This window comes from Melospiza melodia, chromosome 15, assembly GCF_035770615.1.
Source record: "Melospiza melodia melodia isolate bMelMel2 chromosome 15, bMelMel2.pri, whole genome shotgun sequence".
Classification (NCBI taxonomy): Eukaryota; Metazoa; Chordata; class Aves; order Passeriformes; family Passerellidae; genus Melospiza; species Melospiza melodia.
The window spans coordinates 10,688,869-10,709,494 of NC_086208.1; the positions used below are offsets into that span (position 1 = coordinate 10,688,869).

The following is a 20,626-nucleotide window of genomic DNA, read 5'->3' on the forward strand; positions in this document are numbered from 1 at the left end:
ACTCTTAACTTGCAGCTTCCCCTATGGGAAGAGCAGATACACACAAGTAATACAAAGGCACTTGTGGGAAAAGGGAAGACAGGACTGGCATGAACCACATGTCCAGCCATTTGCCTGTGCTTGGTGCCTCCTTTTACCTGCATGCACATTCACTTTGACTGTACAAGTAATAGAAGTGAGAGTGTAGAACTGAGTCTGGGCAAATGTTCACTTGATTCAGCTGAGAGTCACTGCAGACATACTAGAAAGTTCTGTACATTTCACATCTGCATCTCCTGATGGTAAAGAGTGTGCAGATACAGGACTTGTGTTGTTCTGGCCACAGTGAAAGATACCTAAAAACTGCTGCAATTTAGAGGAGCTATAAGGAACCACCAGACTAAAGCAGCACCAAGACAGACAGGTCTCCAGGTACAATCCACATAGAGATGGGGATTATGATGTCTAGAAATCTGGTATTTTCCATGTAAAGCACTGCAGATTGGGCACAGATCTTACCTTCCAGAATAATAACTCCCGTGTCACACAGAATTCGAACTGTTGTAAAAACCACCAGTATGGAAAACACATATGTACATATAGGATCAGCAATCTTGTATTCTGGCTGCAAAAGGGAAATTTCACAATGTCAAAGGATGTATGAAAACAAGATCACTTACAAAAATGTGACTCAGAAGACACAGTTACTTCTGGTTCCAAGTTTCCACGTTTGAATAGTTACAATATATATAGTAGAGACAGTCTTGCTTAATTTGCATGATGTACGAAGCTTATCATAAAATATCATTAAAAAGCTATTTTTAATAACTTATAAAAACAGGTCCCTTTTGACTTTAACCACCAGGGTGAACCGCCAAGATTCCCCGTGCCTCCAGGAGAGGCCTTTCCTTACCTTAAAGCGGATGATGTAGGCAGCTACAAGCACCCCAATGCTCTGCACCAGGTCCCCCAGGGCGTGCACAAAGGCTGCTCTCACTGCCAGGCTGCTGTGCCCATGGCTGCTGTGCCCGTGGCTGCTGTGCCCGTGGCTGCTGTGCCCGTGGCTGCTGCCCTGGGCTGCGCTCGGAGAGCTCGGCTGAGGTACATGAGAGTGAGCGTGGGAATGGGAGTGGGAGTGAAGGTGGCCAGACTGATTCAGCAAAAACCCCATTCTGAAAGGGAAAGGAGAGAAATGCTTCAAGAAACAGGCTTTAGGGTTTTTTTGGGTGGGGAGGGTTTGTTAGGGTTTTTTCATTTTAAACCAAATAATTGAAAAATAATACCCGGTGTAATTTCTTGTCTTATTTGGGAAAATTAAGAGGTTCAGCAAAATTACATCCCATGACAAAGTTACAGGCCATGACTGAATTAGCAGCTTATTGAGAATACATTTATGAGTGTTAATGGAGAGAGAGAGATCTTACATTAAGTTAACTGCAACACCGACGGCTGCTGTGATGAGCATGATATCACCATTTATTTCATAGTCCATATGGATTGTTCTCTGAACAGCCTCATACAACAGGAATGCCATAAGGATATAGACCAGCAGTACACTAATGATGGCTGACAGTACTTCTGCAAGCAGAAAGGAAAAAACATTATAAAAATGTGCCTCAGATCCATTTCTATTTCCAAATTAGAATGTGGACAGGGCCTCGTTTTAACTATTTTATCCATAAACAAACAAGTTGTGTGATAAATAAAACTTGTAAAATAGGATTAACCAACTGAGTTTCTTCTAATAAACTCCTTCACATGTCCCTGTCATCAGTATATACCTCAAATTACGTTTTCCCTGCTAACTTCTGCACAGGTAATGATCCTGACTTCTTCAGATACCCAGAACATTTGCCTGAGAATTCACAGGCAAAGGCCTTGTCCAAGGATGAGGAGGACAGGTGATCTCAAACACTACCAGCCTACCCACAAATAAGGGAAACCTTGATTTTAAGTGTCCAGAGTATTAAGCTGGGTTTAGAAATTATTTTTATATGTCCTTTTTTTTTAGTTAGGATGGAGAAGAAATTACAAAAAGTTAAAGAAATCAAACAGTATAAATTTGTCACACACTATACTCTTAAGCCCCTTGACATATGTGTTCATAAGTGTTATCTGAGGCAGATTTCAGCTACAAAGGCTTGCTTAGTGTTTCTGTATTGCTGTGATATGCTGTTCTAACATTATCTAGTATTTACAAATACTATTATTTAACAAAAAGCAAAAGCATCAGGACTATTATTTTGGCATAGGAATTTTATCTGATCAGCAGGGACTTTCAAAAGGAAACACATATCTAAATAAAGATAAAAATTGCAAAACTAATAAAAACTAGTATTTCATTGTTCTGTGCTTTCTGCTGCCATTTACATCTGTGGAACGTGTTTACAGTTCTCTGTGAGATTCCTGCTGTTCAGATGGGAGTAAACAGGGCTAAATATTTTATATGTCAGGACTTTTGTGCTGCCTCAGTGCCCAAGTCGTGAAATTGTGCTGGTAATAGTACACAAACCTGAGAAGGATGAGTCCACACTACAGTTTTAAGGTCCTACTATAAAGAAAATAGGTATTTCCAAATGGGCCACTAGATTGCTTTTATCATGAATGTACTTTTATCCTCCAGCTTCTTATTCTGAAAACTATCACCTGCAGCAGCTGAAACTTAAAAAAAGGCAACACAGCTGGCAGAGAAAACATTAGGTAAAGACTGTCTCAGTTATAATCAAGTTAATACAGGGCTTTACAAAAAGCCCTGGGAAAGCCTTAATGCTTGCTCCATTGTATTGCATATAAATCTGCAGCCATGCCTGAGTAATCTGTAATCATTATGCATAATGCTCATTACTGTCACTTGCCAGATGGATCACTGGGATCTCAGCCTTCCTCTGTGAACTCAAAGATCAGAGGTGGAATTAATTTACTTGGAATTGTAATGGTTGTTCTTCCCCCTAGTTCCACACATGTTGCCCTGATTTATTCCCCAGTAAGGGCAAAATTCTGCCCTTGGCTGTACCATAGTTCTAAGAATACTCATCTGAGAATTGCCTCTCTTCTTCCTCTGCTTTCAATCTGTCAGCCTGAAGTACAACTTGGGTTACCGCAGATGTCTTCTCTAACACAGAAGTGTTTTAATTTTATTTATTATTACAGCTATATCAGCATTTTAATGTCACCAAAATCAGTTGATCCATGCACTGAATTATTAATATCATTATGGGAGAAGAAACTCACACCAACACATTCAGCTGCTGGGTAGTGTGTCAGTGCCTGGATGAGGAACAGCACTACCAGGCAGTAACAAGGCTCTGAAAGTCAACTGTCATAATCTGAGATGATTTCAGAGCAACTTGAAAATCCTGGAAATAGCCACAGAAATGGAAATTATCTTTACGAAGCTGGCAGATTATTCAGGGCAACAGTCCTAAAAATACACAATACATTGCTTAGAAGGTTTTCCAGAATGTTTTAAAAACTTGTGAAGCCATAGCACATTAGCATTTACCAGAGAAATAATATAGTGTGCTTTTACAATCTAAACCCATATTTTCTGCATTGGAAACCAGTGTTTTCCTTGCAGTTTCTTCCAGAGTCACTGTCATGTCAGCATTGTAGATTTGTGCTGAGATCTTTCCCTTCTTGTGAAATGAACTGTGCACAGTCTCAGTGGACTGGCTGATTCTGTCATTACTAACATTGTCTCTGCAGCAATGGACGAGTGCCAGGTTCCATATCTGTGCTTAAATCTGCTCAGTGTCTTGCTGAAAAGGAGGTATGGGGAAACTGAACTATTTTTGGCTTCAAGAATTTAATTCTTCTTTAACATGACTACAGTTTCCATTATTTTGTCTTCACTTTTCTAACCTATTCCTGAATCTGTCAGCTTCCTTTTCACAAATGAAAATGGAATAAAACTGAAGATGGAACTTATATATTATGTATTCAAAGAGAATTCAAATAAGTGAGAATTAGTGCTCACTTCCTTCTGGAATTTGACTAGACAACTAACAGGTCTGTTGCTTTTACAAAGTGAAATTTATGGGAATAATTGAAAATTCATCACTCTGCAAACAAAAATAATAACAATGAACAATATATTTGTTCATTAGAATGTTTTCATGACTACTGAATGGATGGATTATCTTAAAACTTAATGCAGAGCAGGTCAGTGATGACACAGTTCTTGCACATATTCCTACCTTTAAAGAAATAAACCACATATTCTTCTGTGACAGATACCCAATCTGTACCCTACTTCTAACATCCTGACATGTTTTAACATCTCTCTTGTGAAGTTTAAACTATTGTTGAACTGATATTATTTGCTGACAAGCTTCTTACATATAGGTTACTTGGAAAAATGTGTTACAACAAGGATATACCCTAGAAACTGCTTTGTTCCATTGCCAGCACTCACTGATGTGTGAAACTGGGCCCTCAGGCCACAGCATTCAGACTGGGTGCCTAAAATCAGGCAAATAAATTTCACAAGTGTGATTTTTAAAAATACTGTATTTTGAATTTTGAACCATCAGATCTTCTGTACTTTAGGGGTCCCTGGCAAAGCCTTGACTCACTTCCTCTTCCTTCCAGCACAGAAACTCCTTCCCAGCCTCAGGCTCTCCTGCTGCTCATCCAGAGAGCTGCACTGCTGCTGCTCATGCAGGATGGCTGAAGTGGAAAGGAACCCCTGGAACCTGTGCAGTCCTGCTCAAAGGAGGGTCAGCCACAGCAGCTTGCTCAGGGCTGCTTCCAGGTGGGTTTCATCTATTTCCACTCCACAACCTGTTCTAGTCTTTGACCACCTGCTGGCACTGGGAGCAGAAAAGGAGGAGCAATTGCTGCAGAACTGAGGCTGCTCCCTGTAGCTGCTCCTAGAGAGAAGAGCAGTACAGATTAATTTTATGGGCCACATCTGGCCCATGAACCACCACTGGATCAGTCTGGCTAGTTCATGACTAGTATTTTTCCTGGCAGTAAACTGGAAAGAAAAAAACATACAGAAAATGAGGTGGCAGGACTCCTCAGGGATTTCTTCTTTCACATTAATTGAAAAGTCAGCAAAAATTTACAGAACTGAGAATATTTTAATGGTTAAGTAAGGTCCTATTATTTTTTTAAGATAAACCCCTGTTTTCAGCTAGGCAGATTCAAGGTATTTGCTATTTGATTTTAGAAAAGTTACAAAGACATGTAAACTACCCAAATTATTTTGAAATAGGGTTAAAGTATGTATAAATGCTAACATCCTTCTGGAGAGTATGAGCAAATGCCAGGGGCATACCTGCAAGGTCAGGTTTCAGCATCAGAGGAGCTCATATCACAAAATTAAAACTTCATGAAAGAAAAGTTTGTAATGGGAAATGCTGGCATTGCTAATGCTTTCTTGCTAGAGCCCCAAAGAGCTTAGCTAGTGTACAGAGTTATGCATTCATGCACTAGTGACTAACTGATGACAAATGACAAGGAGTGATGGAGTTGTTGAATTCTACTGCTGTTCTAGCAGCCAAAATAAGAATTGCAAATATTGACTACACAAGAATGAAATTCCTTGAAAAATGTATGCTATAGAGTGTTATAGAAAACAGGTAGAAAACTGGGACACTAGAAATTATCTATTTAATGAAAAAAATACTTTGAAGTTTTTGCTAAAATGTCTACAGACCTGCAGCTGGGTATTATATCCAGTTAGCAACCACACGAAAACACCCTTTATCATCATTACATTTCCAAACATGAAGTAATAAATCCTGAAAATATTCTTCCAAGGGTTAGTCCATAATTCTGTTTAGACTTCTTTTTAGAGACACCTAAACTGAACAGAGGTTAAGTAACTTGCTGTATTTTGCAAACCATGGGGCATTTTGACCTCAGCTTTCTGTGGTTTGGAGAATGCAAGAGGAATCCTGATTTATATGAGCTTTGGCAGGGCACAGCTCTCTAATAATATGTTCTACATAACTTCTTAGCTGTGGATTAAAATGTAATTTTTCACATTGAATAGGACCTTTTTCCAGTATCACAATTCTGCTGAAGTCAACAAGATTTTTTAACTCCTGGGCACTGGCAATAATCTGTTGTGAACAACCACGGGCTGACATGCACAGCTCCTGCACCATCAATGTCACCATGAATTCAATTCCCCAGCCTTCCTCTTCAAGAAGGAAGATGAATCAAGCATTCAGAATTCAACTCAATCTGCTAAGTGCCAGTCCCACAGAAATGGAGGGACTTGCCCTGCTCCCAGTGAATGAAATTCTGCCATCAAACTTTTGGCCGAGTTTGGTTTTTTGGTTTTTTTAATCTATTCACTTGTAGCAATACAACCTAAGCAGTGCATCCCCAATGGCCAGTGACAGGACATTTAGAGTCAGTTAAAGCAACTCTTAGGCTTGTTGCTACTTTCTTTCTAGCTACCTGTTCTTCTAGAATTAGGTGCTCTTTACAGTCCTTGCTTCAAATACTCTTTACCAGCAGAATCTGATAGCTACATACCTAAGCGATGAAATCCAAAAGTGAATCTCTTTGTTGGAGATTTTGCAGACAGCCAGAGAGCGAGGAGGGTCAAAATAATACCACTAAGGTCAGTGAGCATGTGAAGTGCATCTGTCATAATTGCTAGACTGTTAGCAACATAGCCACCTGAAAACATAATAGGAAAAGTCAGGACATAAGACATTTTTAATTATTTTACATAATATCCTCTTGCACAGCTTACAGTTATTTCTTTTCAGAATAGTATATGAGAGCCCTTCTTATACCCACTAAACATGGAGGGGTGTTTGCCATTACAAGCAAAATGCCATGCTGTAATTTAAAGCTACCATAGTTAAAAGTGCAGTCAAGTGTGCTTTCTATTAAGAGTAACATAAAAAGGATTCACTCCTGTTATTCTAACAGAGACTACTTGCATCATAATGTTTGCAAGATCAGGTCCAAAACAGTTTTGTATCTTTTCTCTTCATATTACTGCACATGTGTTTAATCAACTGATTCTTTTGTTAAACTATATCTGTTAAACACTCTGACATAACAGAACGGGAACAGAACTCCATAGATTCGATGACCATGAAATTTACCCTGTCACCTTTTTATTTTCATTACTTTATCATTTAACGTTAATTATTCCCCATCCTGGCAGAAGTGTGGAAGTTCTTGCAATATCTATTGCAGACAATGACTTTCACTTGTACAGCATTTTTCTTTGTTATTGACTACCATAATTTTTCTTGTAATAATGAGCTGCATTGAGACAAATAACCTGAGATCAAAGGTTAATATCTTTGTTCCAATTCACTTGCTAGAGCTGCTGCTGGATGAGTGAGAGATTTAAACAATGCACCTCTCACCTAAGTATCCCTTATACAGAGGGGAATCAAGGACAGGCTGTGTTGTCTCCCATATGCTTGAAGGTAAGCCCATTATCTCAGAAAAGATCAAATCTTCAGTGTCAGCTCAGCTAATATTTGGTTTCTCTTTTTACCTTGAGATTGTCATGCAGCCTGTAAATTGTACTGAGCAAAGTGTGCATCTGGTGTGCCATTTGGCAAGCTTCAGGCTCCAACTAACATTTCAAATAAAGAAATCTTCATATACAATTAAAATTGTCTTAGTGAAGAGGCTGACCAGAGGAAATAGCAAAGGGGAATTCACAACTGGCTGATGGCTTTTAAGACTGGTCATAAAACCTTTGTGTGTGTGTGGCTGTGGGTGTTCTTATGTACACACCTGCAGAGAGAGCTACTCTCTCCTCCCAGCCAAACACAGAGCACAGCTGCCCTGCAGTACTGTTTGTGCTGTGGCCACCTACCAAATGCACTACATTTCACACAGCTCCTTTCCTCCAGCCCCTTTCTTCCATTGTTCAGAAGCTTCTATGTCAAATTCTTCTGAGGCTGAAATTCTCCAAAAGGCCATCGCAGCTCAAAAACAATGACTTTTTAAGATTTAGCAATCAGCAGCTTTTTGGGTAAAATGAGTTATGCCTTTCCTTTCTGAATTAATTTGTGTTCTCTCATAACTTAAAAAAAATATTTAGAAAGTGCAACTCAACCTCTTTTATAGTCAACAAAGAAACAATAATTTATATGTAAGGACATTTAGTTCAGCACTTTACATATATCATTATTTACAGTATATATATTAATTCTTATGTATTATTTTGAGCATCACTTCATCCAAGATGAGTTAATTCCACTTCAGCTAGCCTCCCACTTTTAAAGATTTTCAAAACAAAAGTATGAGGAAGGAATTCAGATACTGAAGCTAAACATAATGCAGCATGTGGATTAAGAAAACATAATTGCCATTTAGAAAATCCTGAAATCAAAGGTTCTCTGTTTCTAAAGGTATCAGTTCATCACGTGGTTAAAGGTATTGCCTAGGGGCTGTTTAGATACAATTGGTAACTTGGAAAAAAATACATCTGTAACCTTTACAAATAGCTTGATGGCTCACCACTGTTTTCAGTGACCCATGAAGGACAGCAGTTCTCCTCATGGATGATCAATTAGAAATCTCTAAACATAGCTGAAAACATCAAAACCCTGTGAGAAAAGCTAATTAGGACTTGCAATATGTTTTTCATTTCTTGATGCACAATGGTTTCCCCAAAGTGTAAATTGTTATCTACTGGTCATCAAATGAAGCAGCAAACACTGAGATAGGCTGAAGTAATGAGTTTGGAGAAAATATGCCAATCAAGATCTCACAAAAAAAGCTGCTGAAACAAGATTTCCTTCATCTTGACATTGGTAACAGACACCAGAAAGATTTTTACTGAAAAATTTAATTGTCTGATAGAATCTTCTGCCTTTCATTTAGAAACTCAAATCCGTCAAAGATCATAGAAAGAAGTCAGTTAAAATACCCTACACGATCAGAGTTTCCCAAATACCTGAGCTTCAGATCAATTAATAAAATTTGGAAATTTCAAACCAACCAAAGACAACACAGTACAGGGCTGGAGTGAAATAAATTAAATAGGTGGGACACTGAGCCAGGACTTGGGGGCTGTATCTCTAATTACTCTTGTGCTCATTATTACTCGCCCTGTGACAAGTCATTCAGGTCAAGATCCACAGAATTACAGAGATATCCAAACCCTCTATTTATTCTCTGTGGAAGATGGATGCCTGAATATTTGATGGGTCTGAACTTCAGTGCTCTGATTCTGTGTCCAAAGAACGAAATATGGCTGGGAACAGCACACCCAGAGCTGAGGAGGACGAGTCCACTGCACAGCACTAACACTCTGTGCAGACAAATCCAGCCTGCCCAAGCCCTCTGAGGGAAGAACAAAGATGGTGTGACAGTGATCAGAGTATTTTTACTCTCAACATCTATTATTTCTAGAGCTCTCCCTGCACTAGCTATGGAGAGGTCTCCAACAGCATGAATTGGATCCACAGCCCCAAACAGAAATGCTCCCAGTGACCTGAGCATCAACCTGCCAACAGCTCAGACATTATTCAGTATGAGGCCCTTCAGATAAACTAAATTCAGTGTACATCAGAACTCTGACACAATCAACTAACATCACTCTCATGTTAAAGGATGTCTAAGCCTAAAATACAACACTATTGCTTATCAAATTTACCTGAGTTCATGCTGAACCAAAATCTCATCCAGAGGAAAAACATGGAGCCAGGGGGCAAATGGAGGCATTCAGCCAAATCCCCACAGGTTTGACACATACTGCCTTAGCCATAATAAGCTGATGTATTGTGGCCTGTTATTAATGACCAGCCACACACTGAGACATGCTGAAAGGCAAAGCCACTTTTTTCCATTAACCCACATTCCTGAAATAAGGCCCCAAATAAAACTGCTGCAGACACAGGCAATATTATGGTCTCTCTCTGAAAAATGGAAAATCTATTATAGGGTTTTTTTCCCCCTACATCTGTGGGACAAACTGCAATAGCTGTCCTCTACCAATTATTTTGTTCCCTATCCATCTTGCACAAGTTTGTCTTAAGAACACGATTCACAGTTGTCCTAGCAAAAGCATCCAAGAGCATGAGCTCACTTCACACAAGTACTCAATTGACTCAATTTGCAGAAGTCAGGAGGAGGATGTAGATCCCATGCTGCTGTTCTTCACTTCCAGAAAGTTTTTATGATTTTATTTTGTCTGTGTGCTTGAATTATGGCAAGTAATTAATCTGATTAGCTCTGATTCAGACTTGAATGTTGAAATTTAAGACATTTAAAAGCAATTAATTGCTATGGAGAGACCTGGCTCAACATACATATCAAGGTACTGGCACTGAGCAGTGTTCCTCACAACTCCAAATCAGGGGACAGTGGATGAGAACATTAAAGCATTTTTCAGGAGGCTGAGTCACACCCAACAGACACTTGCACTGCATGGCTGTATCCAAAACACAGATAGCAACAGGACACAGTAAGTGAACAGAGATTAACAGATAAATACTGAACTTTGTAAAAATGATAAGGCAAAGGCATTTTAAATCTTAAAAGGCATAATATTTAACAGCTAATCCATGCATCTCAAGGACACTCATACTTTATTTCAAGTCTATGCTGCTATAGCCTATTTGATAAAGCATAGTTGTATAATGTTGGTGTATAATGCACAGGTTCTCCTCATCCTTCATCCTACACAGCATAGCCATTGGGAGGGAGCAATAAAAGCTGAACTTGAGAAATGGGTTCATTCTTCAACAATCAGGTGTTTATATTGGGAACTAATTTTCAGGTAAAACCCCACTATACTTCTGCAAGTACTAACAAAAACCACAACTAATTTCATGCAACTACTTGGTATTCCTATATGTTGTAGCAGGAAGCATTAAAGTAATAGTCACTTTAAATGACTGTGCTCATATGATTTATGTCTGGATGGAGCACATGCTAGTCCAGAGCACAGCAGGACATCAAGAAGTTCTCAAGGGAGTGATGTCTCTACTGGATTGCTGTTGACAGCTCAGGACTTGTCTTTTTAGTTCTAAGTAATAGTGTGTGTTGCTGTATCTGGATAGAGACAAATACCCCCGAGTATTACTTCCATTATTATGGTAAATGTCACATTTAAAACTGTATTTTCCTCTTCTTCTCTTGCTGCAAGCACAGCAAGATTTTATGGCCGTTGATTTTAAAATATTGTGATTGAAATTGTTCATGCCACTTCTCCTTTGTTAAAAACAACTTAAAAACTTACAAGAAGAAATAAAATCCATTAGACAAAGAAAAATTTGTATATTTTATGCCACTCCGGGGAATTGATAAGAGATTCGGGTATGGAAAGTTGCAAATTCTTTCAAGGAAAATACAGGCAGACTTAATTCCCTCTCACTTCTGCACGTGCAGCTCATCTCTGTGGTCTCTCTAAAGGACTGATGGTTCAAGGCCAAGGCCAGAGCAGCCTAACGAGCTGTGAGGCACCGCAGGCCCCCGACTCACCTATGAGCTCCCCCGTCATGAAGAGGAGGTAGAGGAGGGCAGCGAGCGTCAGCCGATTCTTCACCTTCCTCTGCTTGGAGCGCTCCCGCCGGCTGCTGCAGCCGCTGCAGGGGTCCGGCCGGCCGGCCCGGGCGCTGCGCAGGGCGATGTCCCGCTCCAGCAGGGACTCGTCGTCGGACGGCAGCCCCGGGGACGCCCCGTTCACCGGCGTCTCCGGGGCCGCCTCCGAGCCGTCGTCCGCCACCACCACACGCAGCTTGTTAAACCTGGGGAAGTCCTCATCCCCCACCTCGTCCGAGAAGTCAAAGGCACTGGAGTCGTTCAGGAACAGAGGGTCCTCGCTCTTCCCTAGCAGGGACTTGATGCTCGCCCAGAGCCCGGCCCCAGCCATAGCGGCGGCGCTCGGGGGCCTCGCCGGGCGCGGCCGACCCGCCGCGGGCGGCTCCGCTGGCGCAGCTGTGCCCTCGCAGGCGGCGCCCCGACCGCTCGTCGTCCCGTCAGGGCATGTCCCCTACATCGCCCCGCCGGGCCCCGCGCAGGTCGGACGGAAAGGGGCGCGGGGCTCCGCCGCGGAGCGCCCCGACACCGTCGGACCGCAGCGCCGCCTCCGCGCCGGGCACCGCGCCGCGAGGCGCTGTCACCGCCCGAGCCCCGGTCACCCCGCGCAGCGCTCAGCCGGCGCGGCCCCGGTCACGCCGCGGCCGGGCAGGCGGCGCCCGGCGCGGGGCCGCCTCCCTGCCGGCGCAGGGGGAGCGCCGCCGCCGCCGCCATGCGCGTCACATCCCTCCGCTCCGCGCTCCGCCGCGGCCGGGCAGCGCGCCGCCCTCGCAATCCCTGCGCGCTCGCGGGGCCGCCCCGCGTGCGGCGGCGGCCGCAGTTGGTGGGAGTCGCGTCCCCTGCGCGCCCGCGGACCCCGCCGGCACCGCGCCTGCGCCGCCCGCCCGGGACGGCCGCGGGTTCGAGTCCCGCCGCCGCCGCCCCGCCACGCCTGCGCTGCCCGCGGAGCGGGGGCACCGCGCTGCGGGGCTCGGGGGGCGCAGGGGCCCGCCCGGAGCGGCGGCGGCACCCGCGCGTCCCTCGGGGTGGCCTGAGGGGCTGTTCCCGTCCCTCTGTGCCTTTGTGTTCAGCGGGTAAATGCCATGCGACGTAGAGGCTTAGAACTGCCAAAGCCATACAATGCAGGTATGGTGGTCCCTGATAGGCAGGAAGCTGTGTTCAGTACGCTGGAACCCTGAACTGCATAGTTCCGTGCTCTGGCTTCAGATTTTGAACGGCAGATGTTTGCATTGTATTGCTTTTGTCTTGCTCTTCTGTCACGGCACAGCTCTTTACATTGTTTCAGTAACTCTGTTAAGGTACAGTTGTAGGAAGTTTCAGATGCCTTTCTGCACATTCCTTAAAGGATGTAAGGAGAAACAAACCTCAGAGACCCTGCTGATGTATAATTCCTTTCATAGCTGTGCTCTAACACAATAGCAATTAGATTCTTGCCTTTATTAATTTTTCTGAGAGGTTTTTCCTGCTCCTCATAGTCTGAGTATTTGAAATTTTCTTCTGAGTTTCAGCTTACACGTGTTCTGCATCAGTTTGTACCTATAGCCAAATTCTATTACTGTCTGCAGTCAGTTTGCTAAGCCATAAACGTTTCTGGGAAATCATGCCTGTCAGAGAGAAAGTACATATCTTGCTTTGTAACTGGGTTGTAGGAAGTTACCAAGGGAAGACTTTAGGGCTGTACAGAAGTGCAGGATTTTGGAGAAGGGCACTCCTTTCCTGGCCAAAGGCTGATAGCAGATTCTGGTAGGCATCAGGGTAGAGCTGCAGGACAGGGAGTGAGCCCCTTCTTGGAACTGGCCCCGTGGGAAGGGAGTCCTCTGTGGTAAACTGGCCTTGGGTGGAGGTTGCTTATTGTTGTTCTCTTAATGATGTCCAAAAATAGACAAGTATGACGCTTTATCTGAGCTCCCTTGCCACTTTACAACGTGGCTGTTTTCCTGAGCATGAATACTCAGGTTGTTTTTCAAGTGGCTAAAGTGCCATCTCCTGCCCTTTAACCCACCTCATGATTCCCCAGCATTGTCACCAGCACAGTTGTTCAGGGGCCAGACAACACACTGAGTCCCTGAAATGGGTCAGAATTAAACAATGCATATTGGGAGGGTTTTGGATATATTTGTATGTGTAACTGAGACTGCTTGTATGATCTCAGCTTGCACAGACATCCATATGACAAGGAGGGGACAGCGAACAGTGTGGGAGTCAGAACGAGCAGCCAAGGACGGGAACCAGTTAAGCCAGCCTTGCTGCCCAGGAAAGTGCTCCCAGCTGTGTTCCAGTTCACCCATTTTGGATGTTTCTGTTCTCTCTGCGTGATTTAACTCACTCTGTGTTTCAAGAGTTTCACCACTTGTACCAGCACAAAGTGAGTGAAGGACACACAGGCATGAGCAGCCAGGAGGCACCAAAAGAACTGCATTTAAAACTGTCTTAAAATGTTGGGCTTTACACTGGAGCTTTGCCACACCTACAGGAACAGAAAGCTCCAGCACTGAGGAAGGATATTTAGCTGGAGGGCTGACACAGTAAACCAGGGCACCAAAGTTTGCCAGCTCACCTTTTACTGAATAACTAAGACCAGATGTGTTATCAAGTCAAGAACCAGCTCATGCATTGGAAAGATGAGCCTCTGTTCTCTGAACAGAACCGTTTGTACCAGCTACACTCGATTTCTTCATTGTAACAGCCAAGGCTCCACTCTTTCTATAGTCGCATTTACTTAATGAGGTAGGAGAGTCTCTGAGAGGTTATCTATTAATGTGAAGTATTTCCTTTTCATGTTGTCATCCCTGAAGTCCCGTGGCACCTCCAATGCTGATGGTTTAAAACATCCCATTTGCTATACAGTTCAAGCAAACTCAACTCCATTTTCACTCACACTTCTAGGGTGGGGCACGATTACAATAGATATAACTGCTTAAATCAGTTGCAAGCAATAAAATCCAAAATGCCTATGTGACAGTGTTCATAAATGGTTTCTGAACACAGTTGCTACAGCATAAAATGAAACACAGTTATGTGGTGCTAACAGTATTACAAACATAGGCACTTGGGAAATAGTTAGTGTGAAATAGAGTACATTTTGCAGAAGAAAAGGAACAAGAAAAGTTTTCTATCATTCTCTTTTTTGGAACATTTGGGTTAACAAACAGTTAAATTTTAATTTGTCTAGAAAACCAGATAGCAGTTTTCTATTCCAATCCTTAGTCTATTTCTGCAAGACGTGGGAAGGCCTGGAACAGGCAAAGCAGGAGCACAAATCTGAAACTCCCACATCTCAAGTGAGACTATTTCAGAGTCATTATCTCACTTGTTCTTACTAGAAATTCCATCTGGAAACTGCAAAGTCTTTCCCAGTGAAACTTTCAACAAAAGTTGTGGGTTTTCCCCCTTACCAAAAGAAACTTTAAGTAAAATGGCTAACCAGTTGGAATTAAAAATTTGAGTCTCTTTGAGTTAGTTAACAACTTCCTCTTGTTGCTCCTTTAAAAAAGCAGAAAAATGGGTCTTTAATCTGATGATGGAATAGTGACATAATTGTGAGCAAAAGTTAATTAGAATATGCATAAGAAGAAAAATGCAAATTAATTTGCAACAATCTTGCTGTTAGAAATGTTAGTTTTAAGGTTGACAGATCACCTCAAAAGCCCCTTTTTTGCCTCAATCTGTTTCTGAAAATCATTAGGGGGACTGCCTGAATTGAATTTAATCTTTAAGGTTTGGGTATATATTAAAATACAGCATTAAATTTTTTTTTTCTGAGTAGTCCTTCAGTTTTTCTATAGTTGCACCTGCATTTCCTGAAAAGACCTTTATAGGTAAAAGAGGAAAAAACCCTTAAATCCTACCATACAAAACTGATTTTCATTTAAGAATATATATATATATACTTGCAAGCTGGTCAGGGCAGGGTGCTGATAACACCAAGGGGGCAGTTTGATCCCCGTATGGGCCACTCACTTAAGAGCCAAGCCTAATGATCCCTCTGGGCCCCTTCCAACTCAGAACATCCTAAGATTCTGCGTGAAGTGATTTTGCTCTTGCACACTGTTGGGGGGATGCAGAGACAGACACATACACAAAAGCTACAAGTACTATAAAGTCTTTTCACCGTTTCTGGCGAATGCAAATCTATAAAATACAAGAGCAAGGATGTCCCTAGGAAAGGGCACCGGCGGTGACAGTAGGTGTTTCCTGTGCGGCAGCAGCTCCCTGGGCCGCGCTGTGCTGCTCCCGCCGGGCAGCCGCTGTCCCGGGCAGGCCGGGCCGGGGCCATCGCGCCCCGCTCGCTCAGGGCCCGGCACCACGGCGGGGTCTCCGCGGGGCCGGAACCCGCGCACGGCGAGGCCCGGCCCCGGCCCCAGCGGCTGCTCCCGGGGCCAGGCGGCTCCCGACCGCTCCGGGCGAGTCAGGCACCCCGGGGAGCGGCGTCAAGGAGCGCCCGGCACCGCCACTGACACCGCGCCAGCGGGCGGGCGCGGCCCCGCTGCCCGGCGCGGCCCCGCTGCCCGGCGCGGCCCCGCTGCCCGGCGCGGCCCCGCTGCCCGGCGCGGCCCCGCTGCCCGGCGCGGCCCCGCTGCCCGGCGCGGCCCCGCTGCCCGGCGCGGCCCCGCTGCCCGGCGCGGCCCCGCTGCCCGGCGCCATCGTCACTCCGCGTCACTTCCGTGCCCGGCGCGGCCCAGGCCCGGAGCGCGGCGGCGGCGGCGGCTCTATGGTGCGGCGGCGGCGGGGCGCGGGCCGGGGGGCGCCGGGCCGGCCCGCTCGGTGAGGGCAGCCGGACCCGCCTGCCGCGGGCTCGGGCGGCCCTGCCCTGCCGTGCCCTGCTCTGGCCTGCCTGAGGGCGCCGGGAGCGGCAGCGATGAGCGGCGCGGAGGGGAAGGAGGCGGCGGCCGCGGGTGACCCCGGGCGCTCGCTGGGTACGTGAGGGGAGCCCGGGCCGGGCGGGACGCGGGGAGAGCCGGGGAGAGGCGGGAGCCGCCGCCGGGCCCGGTCAGAGCGGAGCGCCCGCCCGGAGGCTCCCCCACAGCCGGGGTTCCGGGCGGGCTCGCTCCCAGGGCAGGGGCTGCCTCCCGCAGCGATCTCAGGTCCGGGACCTGTGAAGGGTTTTATCGTCCACCAGAGGACAAAAAATAATCGTAGCGTGCCCCTACAAAACTTCCAGGCTGTGAAGTTCAGTTCTTGGAGTTCGGCATGGACTCTTCGTGTTTGGAGTGAGAGGCGAAGACCTTTCATAGCCTGGCTTTCAGATTTTGAAAGCAAAGGTTGGGGGCTGTTAATGTTTAGGTACACTTGATACATAGTTAGAACACTGATGTTACCCATTTTTTTTCTTCAGTAGACTGGAATACTCAATTTTTTTTTAAAGATATATATGTAACTGATATATTTCCCTCTTTCTATTCTGCTGCTGTGCACATAAAAGGGTTTACCAGGAAGCCTGTGATACAGGACTAAGAACTAGGAAGGAATAAAGAAGAGGAGGAAGACGAAAGTCAAGTTTTGTTGAAAAAGTGCAGAGAATTTTAATGTGATTTAATGCATTTCATTTTTTGAAAAGTAAAATATAGTTGCTCTAGGTGAAGCTTGAAGTGTGTGCTGACCTGTCACACTACACTCAGCCTTGCTGTTCTTTGGTGTAGGTCCCGGTGATGCATCTCCAGATGAAGGAGTTGTAGAAGATCTGCCTTTAATAGATGAGAAGGCTGTGGAGCAGCTGACTGAAGGATTGATTTCCCACTATCTGCCTGATCTTCAGCGATCAAAATCAGCACTGCAGGAACTTACGTAAGCAGATTTTTGGAACCAGCTTCATACTTGGTTTGCTGCTCTTTTCAATATAATGTGCCAGCTCCCTTTATCTGGAGGTTAGTTTATCAGCATTTCTGTATCCTGACTCGAGCAGTCTGAATAATGCAGATCTGTGGGAGTAGCAGGGGGTGTGTAAGCTGCAGTGCAGCCTGTGAGCACTATGGCTGAAGAATGTGTAACACTAGAAGAGTAAAATCCCCTAAGCCAGGCAGAACAGAAGACCTAGATTTCTTAAATGATTATTCACTTCTGTAGTGGAAAAGTGTGCTAAAAGCTGGATTGATTTTGGTAGGAGACATGCAGTTTGTATTCAGGGAAGCTTGTAGTGAGATATATTATTTATTGTTCAGTCTCTAAACCATATTGCAAAACACTGGAAAAATACAAGTAGGGAGCTAAACAGATAAGAGTTCTTTGTACACTGATGTGGTGTTGGGAAGTGTGTATTGATACTGTTTTGGTTAAAAGTCTGTTTAAAGGGCTGGTTGAAAAGCAGATGTGGTGCTGTACTTTGGGTTTATGCATCTTTTTTTTTGTTTTAGACAGAACCAAGTGGTACTGCTAGAAACATTAGAACAAGAAATTTCAAAATTCAAAGAGTGTAACTCCATCGTTGATATCAATGCTTTGGTAAGTATCACTAATGCCCTTTAAATTCTAGATTAGCATAGATCTTCTTGCTGAAGCATTCCTAGCAACTTGTGTGTTTTCCTTTTTCTTAATGACCTACAGAAGGAAAACCAGCTCAGATATTAGGGACAAGCTGCTGGAGAGGGTGGGAAGCAGCATGTTTCCCTTAAATAGGAAGGGCAGTGGGAAGAGTGCAGGCTCAGGCAGGCAGCATTGGTGGCACTGGCTGTTCATAGCCAGCAGCCAAAGCAAATGTACACATTTTTTCAGTAGGATTGAGATTCCACCATGGGCTGTGTGCACCTCTCCAGACTAGCAGGAATGGTGCATGAAACACTCCTGTATGGTGCATAAAATTGTAATATTTTTGTTCTTTTTCATGAATCTTAACTCAGTAGATTACTGTGTGCAAGTGTTGAGATGTAGTAGCTTTCTCTATTAATATATGTGATATGTAAATTTTATATATAAACTTGAACATGTTTGTTCCATTATCAAACTGTTCTGGTAATCACTGTTTTTGATTGCTATTTTACTGTGTAGCTTTAGAAAACAGCTGTTCTAACTTGACAGTCAATGCTTTAAAAGTGATGGTTTTTAAGTTTTCAGAAGCTAAACACTATCACAACAAGTTAGTGAATATTAGAAATGAAATGATGATGCTGCATGAGAAGACATCAAAGTTAAAAGTAAGTGGGATAAATATTTTCACTTTCCAATACAGATACTTATGTATTATTGACTTCTAACTTTTATTTTGGATGCATGCTGAAAATTCTGATTAAAATATAATTTTTTCTTAAAATTATGTTTTCAGTAGCTCCAAGCCATGTATGTTCTTAACCTTTCACTTGCTCCTAATGGTGCTCAAGCATCTTACACATCTGAAACTACTCTTTCAGTGTAATCTTCATGTTTAGGTGGTGTAAGAATCATGCCTTGTTTTGTTGCTTTAGTCCACTCCATTCCAAGCAGTTCTCTTTGGTGTTTCAGTTTCATTTCAATGAAAACTAGATTGTCACCAATGTAAGAATTTCTCCTTTTGTTTAATGTACCATGAACAGTGGCATTAGTTCACTGGTTTCATGCTGTGTAGACAGCCTGGTTACATTCTGGCAAGATTAGTCAGTGTGTCCAACAAGAGAATTTTTTCTTGGAGGCAGTAAATTGCATGGTAAGAACCTTGTCAGGTATACCCAAAGGGTGACTTTTAGTGAGACTGAAGGGGCTCCAGTTTGTGTTTTCCCAGTGTGGATCACAAACTTCCCATTTCTGAACAGTAAGCTGAAAGTGGGAGGGATGAAGCAAAAAGGAACAGTTTATGCTACATTCAGTCATAAGGAGGGTGTGTTGGAGAGAGGCACAACGGGAGGGATTTTGTTTGTTGCTTCAAATTAAATATATCTGTAAAACTTACAGTTATTTTCTTGTCTTTTCTATTTAGAAAAGGGCACTTAAGCTGCAACAAAAGAGGCAGAAGGAAGAGTTGGAACGGGAGCAGCAACGTGAAAAGGAACTTGAAAGAGAGAAACAGTTAACAGCAAAACCTGCAAAGAGGACCTGAAAACAGAGCATGCAACAACTTGTCTGAATTAATGATTTCTACATTCACTGGAATTAAGGCAGACTTTGCTTAAATTGGGCTACAGCTGTTGCTAGCAACAGTCTACTCTGTGGTATTATAAATTCCAGAATGGTAATAATAGAGTTGGTAACATTCACATTTTTTAATTTCAGCCATTCAAGTTGCCTTCTTTTGTAATGCTATGCAGTTTGATATTATAATGTAAGTTAATTTTTATATATATGTATATAGGAGAACTAGGCATCACAGTTTTAAGTATCTATCCATTTTAGTTATCGTCTGTGCTTTTGGTGTTCAGAATTCTGAGAGATTTGATGGCTGGCACATGTTTTTCAGACAAAATGCAGAGAACTTTTTAAAGTTCAGTTGTCACTCCAGACTTTAGCAGCTGCATTTTCACTGAAACTGCTTTGTTTCATGCAGTTGGGATCTGTCTTTGATCATAAATAGTGATTTCTTGTGCAGCCTCAGTTTGATTCATCTCTAAAGAACTGAAGAAAATAGCAGTGTATTTTCTTAAAAGTTCACTTCATTGCAGAAATCTTTTTTTTTTTTTTCTTTTTTTTTGTCATCAAGTAACTTAAGAACAGCTTTAAGGTAACTTCTGAATAAGTTCCTAAGTTCCCAGCTGAAATGATTGGCAGGGGAGAAGCAGAACACTAAAGATTGTCATAATTGATGTGTGCACTATGCAAAGATTTATGAATTTGTGCTTTCACAAACATTTAAGTCAAACCAGGAAACTTTTGCTTCTCTAATGGTTTATTAGGAAGACTTGTGTGGTCTAAGCATATTTTTGTGGGATTAGAAGTTGTAATTTCTTTATCTTGTGTGACAAAATAAAACATAAACAAAACTAAACTTTTCCACTTCATGTGAAATTCAGCCACTTGTGGGAAAACTACTGCATTTAGTGTTTTTTCCTTAACAAATGAATCATTTGCACTTCAGGGCTAAGAGATTTTTTTAAGAGTCCTCACCCAGAATGATGATTATATTAGTGTCTATTGATGAGAAATTTGGAATGGAGGTAGATACCCATTTCTCTGAATGTAATTGCAGCACTTGGTGTGGACTGCCATTCAAATGAATGTACAAATTGTCTAGACTAGTGAAAGAGCTTTAAATTATTTGTTCCTACAG

At 43.2% G+C, this 20,626-nt stretch overlaps 3 protein-coding genes across 3 annotated transcripts in view; 2 read left to right on the forward strand and 1 right to left on the reverse strand.

Annotated features, from left to right (window-relative positions):
• The window catches only part of C15H15orf48 (chromosome 15 C15orf48 homolog), a 21,421-nt gene extending 16,499 nt beyond the window's left edge, over positions 1-4,922 (forward strand). The window contains exon 6 of the transcript XR_010029625.1: positions 4,570-4,922. The gene's annotated coding sequence lies outside the window, so the exon portion shown is untranslated. The remainder of the gene's footprint in view (positions 1-4,569) is intronic.
• Positions 1-11,822, reverse strand: part of SLC30A4 (solute carrier family 30 member 4) — a 15,272-nt gene extending 3,450 nt beyond the window's left edge. Inside the window, exons 1-5 of the mRNA XM_063169757.1 lie at positions 11,404-11,822; positions 6,472-6,618; positions 1,404-1,557; positions 893-1,151; positions 499-604 (exon numbers count right to left, since the gene is read on the reverse strand). Coding sequence (XP_063025827.1) covers positions 499-604; positions 893-1,151; positions 1,404-1,557; positions 6,472-6,618; positions 11,404-11,794 — 1,057 coding nt within the window. The 5' untranslated portion in view covers positions 11,795-11,822. The remainder of the gene's footprint in view (positions 1-498; positions 605-892; positions 1,152-1,403; positions 1,558-6,471; positions 6,619-11,403) is intronic.
• Positions 11,823-16,276: 4,454 nt separating this feature from the next.
• BLOC1S6 (biogenesis of lysosomal organelles complex 1 subunit 6) lies at positions 16,277-20,344 on the forward strand. Its single transcript, XM_063169765.1, has 5 exons — positions 16,277-16,376; positions 17,100-17,244; positions 17,811-17,898; positions 18,501-18,587; positions 19,343-20,344. The coding sequence occupies exons 1-5, from the start codon at positions 16,319-16,321 to the stop codon at positions 19,460-19,462; spliced, it is 498 nt and encodes a 165-aa protein (XP_063025835.1). The 5' UTR covers positions 16,277-16,318; the 3' UTR covers positions 19,463-20,344.
• Positions 20,345-20,626: the final 282 nt, after the last annotated feature.